Consider the following 12,740-nt stretch of genomic DNA (forward strand, 5'->3'; position numbering starts at 1 on the left):
AGCTGGAGATACCACACTTCACACGATGACGACTGAAGGAAATGTGACTTATCTAAAAGTTGATAGTTTCTGACATATACGGGATGTTGAAAGTTAGTCACTTGAAAAATTGTAAAGTTGTGTTTTTAGGTAACGAATGTGATGCGATTTGAAATTTCCTCATTGCTAATAGATTATTAGAAATAATGAGATTTAAACTTAGTGTTCGTTTAATAAATTTTCCTCGAAAACGGATCGAGATATCGAAATGAAAACAACAACATGATTAATTCGGCAATGATTTGTCTTTCCTATTTTAAATCAAATTTAATGTTAGACATACAGGGTAAAAAATTATTAACTGTAAATTCCATACAACCGAAAGTGGAGCCCTCTATTAACAACACGGGAATTGCAAAACTTATATTCTTCTTCACCCAAAAAACCATAATGTTGCAAACTGAATGAAGTATTTAACTCAGAAATTTTCAAAATGATGCCAAAAAAATGAATTCAAATTTTCACTTTCAACACTGTATACAGGAAATTTTAAGTTCAGCTCCCACCATTAGGATCTTGAAACCTAAACAAGACACGAAGACGTTTAAATGGGGACAAAATTGCATAATTTAGCGCCAAATCAAATGCCGTTTCCAAAATTTGATTTCTCCGAGTACTTTCAAAGATAATCGAAAAAAATTAAAAATTTTAGATTTCTTTGTTATTTTTTTAACGTTATTTGACAAGGAAGCTCGAAATCACAAGCGCATTTTCATTGCCACTTTTTTTCAACTACACAATTACGTTTTCAGATTTATCCGACGTTTCGCCTTTCCGCTACCATCATCAACTTAGTTTTTTTGGATTTTTAACGGGAAATTAGTCGGAGAAAAATCTGAAAAAGTCACCGTGCAGCTGAGGAAAAATGGCAATGAAGATGCGCTCGTGGTTTTGAACTTCCTTGTCAAATAACGCTAAAAGAATATAAAAAGGCATTTAAGCGCTATTTAGGCTTCAGGCGAATTTTTATACTCAGAAATAAGCGATGTGCAATTTTTTCATTTCATAATTCCTATAATGAACGAGCAACACAATATGATGGAAAGTGAGGCATGGCGAGCTGTAAGGCAACTCGAAGCTGGGCCAACACAGACGCATGTCGCCCAAGTTTTTAATGTCAACCAAAGTGTAGTTTCAAGATTGTGAAATCGATTTCTTGAAATAGACCAAGACCAAGACGAGATCGGCCATCAACAACAACACCCAGGGAAGACCGATTTCTCCAATTGCTCGCGAGAAGAAATCGCAATGCCAGGGCAACAGTTTCAAAAAGCAAGTTTGCCCGTGGTAGAGGAAGGCTTGTGTCCACTCAAACCATAAGAAATAATCTCCACAATGTCGGATTGTATGACTAAAAACTAATGGTGTGTATTCCACTGACTGTGGAACACAGAAGAAGCAAGAAGAGCATGGACTGAGCTTTATCCAAATTAGACCCGTAATGACTGGGGTCGGATTCTCTCCAGTGACGAGTCTAGACTCTAAAATCTGATAACCGACGTGTTCTGATTTGGCGTGAATGCGGAACACGAAACAATCATCGTTTTATCAGAGAAAGATCTCACTTTGAATGTAGCAATATCGTGGTATGGGCTGGTATTAGCCTTGGCGGGCATACAGATCGTTATTTCATTGACAATTGTCCCTCAAACGCCAACAGGTGTTTAATGAAATTCTTCAACCTATTATAATGCCGTATGCTGGAGCAATAGGTAATCAATTTATATTTATGGACGACAATGCTCGTGCACATCGCGGTAACATCGTGAACAACTGGTTGGATAAAACGAATGTTAAGAGAATGGTATAGCCTGCCAATTCTTCAGGTGGAAATCCAATTGAGCATGCTTGGGATACTTTTGGAAGACGTGTCGCAAGTAGAAATTTACCATCTTGAACTATTCCAGAATCTTCGAAATGCCCTAATTGAAGAATGGAATGGAATTCACCAAGACATCTTTGATAACTTGACTGAATCGATGCCATCACGATGCAAAGCCTTTTTAGCAGCAAGGGGGGGTTATACTCACTATCAAGAAGAAGCTTTAAGATGGTATTTTGAAATGTCCCGTAATTGTTTTGGCCAGTGTACGTATATTCGAAACAATCAATTTTCGGATAAGGCACATTTTTTTGAAACGTCACAATTTGACGTGTAGTATCTCCAGCTTTCAGTTGCCCATTGATAATGAATCATCCTGTATGTTGGCACAATTATCAAAAGCTTAATGAGTTTTTAAACAGATGGTCCGTACAGTTCTGACTCTCTTGATGTTATCGAACTGAGTAAGTGGTAGAAAGAAGTACATGTCCCCTTTCTCGAGGAAATTAATTGCTTTTTCTGCGGTTCAACACCAATTAGCATGCGATAAAATATTACTTTCCGCACTTTTCGCTCAAACAGCCACTCTAATACTTTTAGATTTCATAGAGTTTTCTGGTACACTCTAATAAGTTCACGCTGTTTGTCGAATACCTCGAAAGAGAGCAAAAAACTACTCTTTTGGAAATGAAAATCACATGCTGGGCCCTTTTAAAGCACCAAAGCTGAATGTTCTTTGAAGCAGTCCCAAAAGGCATTACAGGTTTCTTTCGAGACGCGTTCGAGCGAATACCATTTATCCAAATCCACCTGAATCTGCGAGATGGCCTAGAATAGAGCTCAACGCGCTGAGAGGAGATGCACTCAGTTCAAACTTAAGCTAATCAAGCAAGGGGGGTAGTCTGGCTGGATGGTTAACCAAACAGAACACATCTGAATTTTTCTCAGGACTAATAGACGTTTGTGAATTTTTGTCGTTTCTTACAGACGCGAGAGAACATCTGACCTAAACAAAATACAAAACACAAGTTTGTTGTTCAGCGAACCGGACGCAATAAAGATCTCAGTAATGAAAGTTTTCCGATAATTTTCGTTTATTTATTGTAAATTCGTGGGCGCGGACATAGTCAATATGGGTCAGGCGTGCAACCTTGGTGCTCATCGGTCACTGTCTAAACTGCGAAAATATATTAAATTCACTTCAACCCAAATAAACTGCATCGGGATCGTTTATTTTGTAATAAAGTTTTGTAAGGAGATTATGTAAGTAATTTCTTAAAATAAATAGACATTTTTATCGCGCGAGTTAAGCTGTAAGAACGGCGTTCGTTATGTTAGCAGGGTCCTGTGTTCGTAACATGAGACCAGCCTGTTGACTATACGTTCTGAGGCGATTAAGTAAATATTAATCCAAAACATGAGCAGTTCCATACACGAATTTGTAATTAGTTTGGCATGCCAAACTTTAGAAACACAATTTCCTCGAATCGTGTCTCATTTTCAAACTAAATACATGTTCATTAAAATTATTGATTGACTTCCCCGTATGTGTGTTAAATGCGTATAATAAGAATTAATGTAGCTGATACGTGTATTTTTAGATATTACTAGTGCATGTAAAAATTTAAAAAATAACAAAACCAAAAATTACCGGCCTAATGGATTACGCGGATAAACACTAAAAATAGCAATTATTTGCTGAAAACATCCACTGAGTCTACAATGCAGTGCTTTAATTTCGAAAATAGCCTTTTGGTCTCTATGGAAAAAAAAATGGGTCTAAACCAGGAACGTGCCCATTGAGATATCCGGGAAAGCATTTTAAACCATGGCAACGAAGATAAATGCAATATAATCGCCGCACGTAAAATTTAGGAACATCGAAGTCTATTACGGCTTAAACGCCCATTCCAGCTCTGCAGTTAATTAACTCGAGCACCCCGAAAACCATTTCGATTCTAACGTATCTCGTCAGGCCGGTTCATCCCTAGTCAGTTAAACGGCAGCAGAAATCGAAACTGCGAACAATGAGCATGTTTGACTTGCAGGAAAGTGTCCTAAGAGTGCCAACTACCCGGCCCTTTTCCCTGCATCTCTACCGAATCTTCGAGAGTCGGCAGCAGGACTTGGCCCACCCCCAAAAACTTGAATCGCTATGACTGTGACCGCGCGAAATTTGGCACTTTTAAACCACAGTCTGAGCGACCTATTACCGGTTGCGGCGACGAGCACCGTTCAGATTTTGAAGGAAACTGCTAGTGTGTACTTAGAGGTCGGTCGCAAGTTAATACCTCTGAAGGTGTATTGCTATACACAGATTCGGACCTTCGAAGTCTGGAAAGTGGAAAAAATGCTAACCCCCCACCCCTTAGGCATTTTTCGAACGAATTTCGAAATTTTCGATGTTCTGCTTATTAGTCCTATGGCGTCACGTGGATCCTTTATTGGCCGCGGATACTTCGACTGGCGTCGCGGAGTCTTGGAAAGGCACTTTCTGCGCATCCTCATTTTTGCCACCAAAAATGGCAGAAATTTAGATTCTAAGTGATACTGCATATCGGAAACTTTACAGGTCATCCACTTGCGGTTTGCGGCATCTTAAAGAGCTTGACGAGACGATTAATATGATCCATTTTTAAGGCCCACGATTCCGCACAATCTTAAGAATTTTTACAAATCTAAACTACTCCCCCCTTGGCCTTTATCAAAATCTCGTTTAACGAAATACGATACAAAACGATTAAAAGCGAACATCTGACCGTGAAATTTTTTGTTCCAGATTACCGCACCTCGATTTCCAGTAGTCCTGAAAATTGGTCATGCACACGGCGGTTTGGGGAAAGTCAAAGTGGATAATGTTAATGACTTCCAGGTTAGTTGATCCTTAAAACCCAGAGGGTCAATGAGCTTTGTGATAATTAATTTTCTAGGATATGGCCAGCGTCGTCGCGGTGGCAAAAACGTACTGCACTGTCGAACCATACATCGATTCCAAGTACGACATGCACGTGCAGAAAATTGGGAATAATTACAAGGCTTTTATGCGAAAGTCTATCTCAGGTCTGCAAAATGTAAAACTTTGGATAATTCGTCCCAAACTCTGGATTTTCAGGATGCTGGAAAACGAACACCGGCTCGGCGATGCTCGAACAGATCTCAATGCCCGAAAGATATAAACTCTGGATTGACGAGGTTTCCGACTTGTTTGGTGGCCTAGATATTTGCGCCCTGGAAGTAGTCGTCAGCAAAGACGGGAAGGAATTCATTATAGAGGTAAAACTGCCATTATTCTCTTTAAATGGCCTCATTAATATGCGCCTAGTCGAGCTAGAAACACAGGAAATGATGGAGGTAAAAAAGATTATGACTGGAAGGGACAGGGCGTGCGTTAATTTCTCATAAATATTTAGAGAATTGCAGGCTAGTGCAATAGAAAATGGAGCAGTCAACCTGCTTTTTTCCGTTAACACGTGAACGACGAAATAGGAGCTTTGTTTGAGCAAGTGATTGTCTGCGATGACTGATCGTCTGCTTGCAACGTGATAGTCCGTTTTCCAGAAAGTTTCCATAGTACAAGAGAGTCAAACTTATTTCTTCGATTCCACTTTAATCGTTAATCTCAGTTCGAAAGTGCCATTAAGGCTGAAGCCGTCTGTATTTGGCATTTCATTCGAATGCATCTGAAAACAAAATTTCAACCCTAGAACCCAAAAGTTAATTATCCATTACCTTCAAATAGTCTTGATTTCGACTTGTGATTAAATTTTCCCTTCCCGTTGTGAACTCTCTCATTCTCGATTCGTTTCGCACGCTTGAGGTTGTTGGAAATAACGTAGCAACAGTTCTGATTTGATTGTCGACAGCCCCAAACAGTTATTGAATTCAAACCTATCTTGAAAATCAGCTCTCTTCAAATATTGGAGGAGAAAAATTGTGTTGTTAGAAAAAACTGGTTGAGGGCGCTGTATCCGCAATTTTGGAAAATAAAAAAATATGAATTTGTAGCCGTAAAAATGATGCCCAGTAGCCCTTCGTTGAGACACCACAAGGAAATCTTTAATTGTAATTTTCGTTTCTTCGCATTAGACGTGAGACGCAAAGTTTTAAACACCCAGTGTAAATTGGTGCCTAACTTTAACTGAAATTATGGAGTCAGAAAAACACGTTAACATTGGAAATTATAGACGTCACAATAACTTAATTTTTTCCTTCGGACACCCTGTGTGTTACATATTATTTTAAAGCCATTACTAAGCCCAATTAAAATGAATGGTGGTTTGCAAGGTACTTCTTTGAAAAACTTACATTTGTTATACCCGAACATGTCCGGGTCATTCTATCTCTAAGGCTACAGTTCTATTTTTTAATTTACGTGACTAAAATATGCAGTATGCAGGTAAAGGGACCTTTCAGGACATTATGCGGGCTTATCAAATAAGGTCCCTCGAGCTTTCCGTCATTTAAGGACATAATAAATGGGCTGAATGGAAAAAAAATTGAGTGAACCTTCATTGTCGAAGCATTTGTGCCGTAATATTATCGTCTATGGCTAATGTCTATTTTCGGGTAGCAACCCAAATTGAAATTAAATTTTTTTTCCCGTTAACTGAGAAATTTTGTGCAACCCGAAGAGCAACTGCATTAAAACTCCAGATTATATTAATCCCCTTGAGTGGCTTAACTTTGTTCCTTTCAGTTCCCCAGACACGAACTAATTTTAATAGGGACGTTGCTTCTTCTGTGTGTTTTCAGGTCAACGACAGCGCACTAACTCTTCTTGGCGACTCCCAAGAGGAGGATCGAAGACACATCGCCGATTTAGTAGTATCCAGAATGCAAGCAATTTGCCGACCCAGAACACCACCCAACGAAGAACCGGTACCGCCGCCAGTCGGTCCTCGTGGTATTTTGAGCAGTATTAGCAGCCTTACTCACTCAGAAACGCCGCCACCAAGTGCTTCCGACCATCCTTCTTTGAGTAGCATTGGGAGACGGGACAGTCAAGGTAAAAACTGAAACATCTGGAAAGGATTTGGGTGGTCATTGAGTGGCTGGTTGGGGCTTCGTAGCTACGGGGCTCGTCCGAAACCTTAGTCCCGGACGAATGTTATTTTTAGTTAGTTTTAAATCCGAATAGAGTGCAATTTCACAGCTCCAACAACCTCTATTGATATGTAAATCGCTATTTCCAAAAACATTATAGAAGGACGAATAATCGGCGTCGCAGATATAGAAGATATTGACGGGCAATCATCTCCTCATTCGCCATGCTGTCAAGAACATTTTTTTGAGGTGGACAATTACAAAATAATTGAAGTTGGGTTGCTAATAAACGAATTTTGAATCAAATTACATGAAATTGACTGATTTCTACATGTGACCTCAACGAATTGTTATTTATTAAATTATGTGAAAAAATTACCTCTGTTAGTGCACACTCTGCGGCTCTAAATTGTCCGTCCCTCCTGGTGACGTTTTAACATTTTTTTTTAAATTCAGAAGCAGCATGGTGATTCGCAACTCTCCATTGAATACAGTTTTCAAAGACCTTTAATTTGACGTGGCACTTGACCCATGCTTCAATTAAAAAAAATCTGCTATTTAACTTTAAAGGTGAAGTAAGCAACATTTAAGAAAATAAACAAACGTCCAAAGATAGTATTTTTTGCCCTATTTAATGCTCTTTTTCGATTAAAAAAAATTATTAAGAAGTTCCCAGGAAAGGGTTGCTTCGAAATAGAAACAGATTGTGAAATCAGAGGGGTAAAAAAGGTAAAAATTTCTTAAAAACAAATTACTCTTTTCACCCCAAAAATTTCAAAATCTTCTATTTGAACTGGAGAAATCGTTCGACTGGTAATTCATCGGACACCCGGTAAAATGCTTTAATATTTTTAAGAACTTCTGATATAAAATGAAATAAAAATTCCATACTCGAATTTAAAACTTTTAAGCAAATTTGACCAGCTGGCACGCTAAACGTCATTTTAGGGACCTAAAGTGCTTTCAGCAAAAGAGGCACTTCTGCGAGTTAAAACGTAAATCCATGGAAATGTATACGGTTGATATAACGAAGGTATTTTATGGCAAAGAGTGTGAATTCCAGTAAAAAGGGTCTCTTGATCCCAGAAAGGTCTCATTTAGGGATTTTTTGTATCCCTCAAGAAAGCAAGATTAATCATCTTTTTAATCTTGATCCTTATCTGGATTGTGCTCGGTAATTTTGTACGATCTTTTACCGTACTTTTTTTGACTCGTCAAGACTTGAGTTTTACTGTTATCTCTTTGAACTAACTCCTGAGGGGTTTCTCAAATTTCAGCATCCCAGTCCAGCACTATAAGCAGTGCCCCCAGTACCGGCAGACTTCCAGACCCTCCACCCCGCCCTTTCCAGCGACAAGGCAGCCAGCAGTCCTCCGTCGCTGAGGACGCCGAAGACACCATGAAAAACCTCAGAAAAACGTTCGCCGGAATTTTCGGCGATATGTAATTTATTAATGATTCAGTGCGAATGTTGGTCAAAAAATCACGTCATGCTCCGTTTAAGTTTGAAGTTGTTTTAATATTATGGGTAGTTATATGTAAGTAGATAAACGAAGCCATTGAATAGGGGATGATGGCGATTTCCGTTTTACCACTCAGCTCGAGCTCGGTACCGTTTTGTTGCACTCAGCTCGATCTACTTCCGGCAAAATGATCATCCTTGCGATTTTAATTGATTCAAAAGCTGCTGGTTCTGATAAACAGAGCGTTCATATCACCTCACGAGTTGAATTTTGTATTTATTTCATTTCTATAATTTTTACTTGGGATATTTCGAGATTGCAGCGAAATCATTATTTACCAGAGCTGAAACCGAAATATGTCAATAAACGATACGAATCTCTTAGAGGAGACATCCCCGAAAATCCACATTTTTTTTCTCCGAAGAAGAGGCCGTAATGTGTCACTTTTAATAACCTATAATGTAACGCTTTGGCTGCCTAGATATTAAATCTTTCCATCACTGTAGATTTGATATGTAAGCTATAATACAGCCTTTTATTGCCTGGGCAGTAAATGTTTTTACAAAAGTTCAGATATGAGCTTGCAAATAGCAAACGAAAACGGATTTTAGTCGGTAACCATCGGGGAAATCGTATTTTGTTCAAACGCAGCAATTCCTGTTCTCAATTCTTTGCTGCCTCGCAGGTTGTAAATTCACATTTTTGTCAAATAAAATTCATAATTTTCTCTCCGATTGTCGATCGATCCGTTTTTACTCGATTGATGACATAAGTGATTGGGCGACCGAATAACTCAAAACTGGCCGTAAAGCATCACTTTCAGTGCCTGACCGAAAAAGCAACATTTTTACTGTATTCCAATATTTCTGCGACGTAACACGTTTCACTATTACTTCAATAGAGTAACATATTCACTGCTTCGGTTTTAAAAAATCCACTTTGCGGCCTATATTGTATGGTTAGGAAATCACTATTTTGTCAATCGGGGAAAAACGCGTGATATTTTGTATTAGCTCGGCAAAACCACAGATTTGCTGCCTCAGTTTACTTTACGGTCAAGTCAAAGACGAGGCCGCTGCGGCACTAAATTTGCTACTTTTTCGTCTTGCGAAACAGCTTATTCGAATAACTAATCAGGTTTAAGGTGACATTTTATGGTACTTCATGTATCGTTTAATTGAACAACTGTTGTGAAATTACCTATCTCTATTCCTATGTTTATCTCGCTTTCAAGGAAATATAATATTATGTGTAGTAACATATGCTAAGCAATATATTTAATAAGAATCCTGAAGACGTTATACACTGCCTAGGGCTGAAGAACTGCATACTTACATTAGGGAGAGGAATGTTTCTTGGCAATATATTTTTAGAAAAACCAAATAAAATTATGAAAAATTCATTTTTTGCTGAAAAATTTTCATTTTGTAATTTTATAGCTCATATTCGTTCCATCTGTTGTTGCGCAAAACCTAAAAATTCCAAACTAAACTCAGTATGTTTCGATTGATTCGTGAAAACAAGAAATGTTTACTAGTTAAAACGAAAATTTATATGTATCACTCATTTTTTTATCCAAACTGGTCGTTCCAACTTCAACATATTTAGGCCCAAAAGCTCTGCTTTACGGCCTCGACTGCCCAAATTTACTACCAACTTTCTGTTACTAATTTTTGACAATGCTCTCCCAAAGCATAGTTGTCTCTGTTAATACAAATACTGTAGTAGTTTACTATGTGTAAAGCTAAAATTGGTGTCTGTTGAAACTTAAGAGATTCTCGAGTAATAAAGTATTTTATTGAATCATGTAATAATTAACTATTTAATAGTGTAACAAAGACAATATTATTAATTATCATGCACTCTTCTTGTGAACGTAGAATAGGCAAATGGAAGTTGCTCTGAATGCTATTCAAAATGCATGAAGTGTTCTCAGTTGATTAACTATAAATTTCTATCTGAGGTTATTAAATTTTAATTATTAATACGCAACGAAATATCAGTGTGATGTCTACACAAACGTTATAGCAAGTTGTGAAAAGACGCTTTTAGTTTTAGATATTCTTATCTCTTATGTTATTGTTATTTCTCTGTTTATTCATCTGTTATTCTCCATTGAGAATCGGTAAAGACTCGAATGTACTAACTCAATTTGTGGGATTTAGCGGTGCTTTCCCCGCAAAATCCTCAATTATAGCAACGATCAATAATTTTTGTTGAGAATGTGTAGGGTGTTCTAAAAAAGTTGGGCCAAGCTCAACAAGGATGTGGGGATATCGTGATGATCAATTTTCACACAGAAACGTCTAGTCAAAAATGAGCCGTTTCCATTAAAGATAAGAAAAAAAAATTATGTAATAAAATGACGTCTCCCAATCTGGTTACATGAATTTGTTCTTCGGATCATTGAATCGCGCCCGGATCTTACTGTATAAAACGAAGGGCTGCCATCATTATTTCTAGTAGTTCATCATAGGTTCATAAACCGCCGACTCGCGTACCGCCGGAGAAAAAAATCCAACGGGCTTAAATCGAGACATCGCGCTGACCGCCTGATAGATTCGCCTCTTCCGATCCATCGCCCAAAAAAATGTTGATTTAAACGAATCAGCACCTCACTGACGAAATGTGCAGGTGCACCGTAACGTCAGAAACACATTCAATCTCCCATAAGAACACGTGCATTGTCCAATAGCTCAGGAATTCGGGAGACAAAAAAGTGTTTATTTTATTTATTTTTTGCTGTATTCGCTTCAGTTGAATATCGAAGTCTTTTGAATAGAAACAACTTTGGAGCCGAAACGGCTCATTTCTAATTAGGGATTTTTATGCAAGAGTGTCCTCCACAACCCTAAGTTTGGCAGGAACTTTTTGGAACACCCTGTATGTATTTTTGGATTTTTATCCGGAATTTCTACCATTCACGGGGTCCGAGATAGGGCCGATAATCTGTGCTAATGGGACCCACGACTCATATTTTTACGTTTAATTATTTTAGTTCACGCACAATATTAAGGGCAAAATTGTCGAACGTAGACTTTAATGATTTTAAATATGTCTGTACTCGATACTAAGTAACGGCTTAGCCATACTCATATTTTGGTAGAGAGATTGCACAATTTAAACTGTATCATAATCAACAGTTTATCCATTTTACCGTTCAAAAAAATCAGAGGTCTTTAATTTCTACTATCGTTCAATGCGTTATTGTTAAAACCATTGTTTCCCATTTGTTTATTACTAATATTGTCAATACAAGTACTATAAAACTAGTGATAACTCATAAAAAATGTATCATTAGATTTTACATGAAACGATGTAGATGATCACACACTCATTATATTTTAAGGGTAGATAAGCTTTAAAATAGCTATGTCCCCGAATAAAACGTAATTAAATCGTTATTAATATAATATTAAATTAACTGATTGATTCAAGTTGATTCTGATCGTTATATGATGCTTAGTTGAAAGTTAATAATCTGGAAGAACTTTAAATTTGAATTTGGGGCCCAATTCGATCTCGTAGCCACATGAAAATGTAGCCGAGAGTGTCGGTATTATTTGCTGAAACGTTTCAAAGTGGAGTAGACATAAAACTTGAGTTTCTACCTTACAAAGTTTGTTAATAATTAATTTATGAAAATAATAACAATTTTTATATTTTTAATATTTAAATTACCTGTAAGTTTCTTCACTAGGAGGCGTGGTACTGTAAGGTTGTGTAGTTGTTCCGCTTACAATAATGTTATGTTTATAAGCATATTGTATAGTGTTATATTGATGGAATAAAAGGCAAAGTAAGGGAGGCATTTAAATCAGCTGCGAGTAGAACAAAACTTATTGGGTGACAGTACATACATATATCCCCTCGTTTAAATTACAGAGGGGGAGGATTTCAGAGAAAGGGGCTTTGTTTGAGAGAGGAGGGACGTAATAGCGCCATTAACAAATATGTTTAATAAACGTGCAGTTAGAACGAAAATCTAATATTCCTGATATTTCGCAAAGTCCGGTGATAATGAGCGAAAATGCTGCATCCTGGCACCATTTGGCAGAGACGAAAAGCACATAACGTTGACCAATTATTTAAAATTTGCAACAAATTGTTCCCCTTCAAACATATACGTTTCAAAGGCAGCGGCTTATTCGCGGACAACTGCAATAGTTGCATAACTGTTAACTTTACTGGACGCGGCCGACATTTTTCGCCCCAAAGCCTCAAATGTGAAACTTTAAATTTAGGCTAGACAATTATGACGTTTTTAGCGTAATTTTTTTACAAACCAACTAAACACAAAAATAAAAGTTCTGATAAAGCTTCAGCTTTGCAGTTGCGTCCGCTTCTAGATTATCGATAGAGGCATATATTTT

General features: G+C 37.6%; 1 protein-coding gene across 1 annotated transcript in view; it reads left to right on the plus strand.

Moving 5' to 3' along the window:
• The window catches only part of Syn (synapsin), a 42,406-nt gene extending 30,090 nt beyond the window's left edge, over positions 1-12,316 (plus strand). Inside the window, exons 7-11 of the mRNA XM_066298487.1 lie at positions 4,641-4,733; positions 4,792-4,921; positions 4,974-5,134; positions 6,614-6,866; positions 8,182-12,316. Of these exons, the coding sequence (XP_066154584.1) occupies positions 4,641-4,733; positions 4,792-4,921; positions 4,974-5,134; positions 6,614-6,866; positions 8,182-8,351 (807 nt within the window). The 3' untranslated portion in view covers positions 8,352-12,316. The remainder of the gene's footprint in view (positions 1-4,640; positions 4,734-4,791; positions 4,922-4,973; positions 5,135-6,613; positions 6,867-8,181) is intronic.
• The last annotated feature ends 424 nt before the right edge of the window (positions 12,317-12,740 follow it).

Source organism: Euwallacea fornicatus, chromosome 30, assembly GCF_040115645.1.
Source record: "Euwallacea fornicatus isolate EFF26 chromosome 30, ASM4011564v1, whole genome shotgun sequence".
Lineage (NCBI taxonomy): Eukaryota > Metazoa > Arthropoda > Insecta > Coleoptera > Curculionidae > Euwallacea > Euwallacea fornicatus.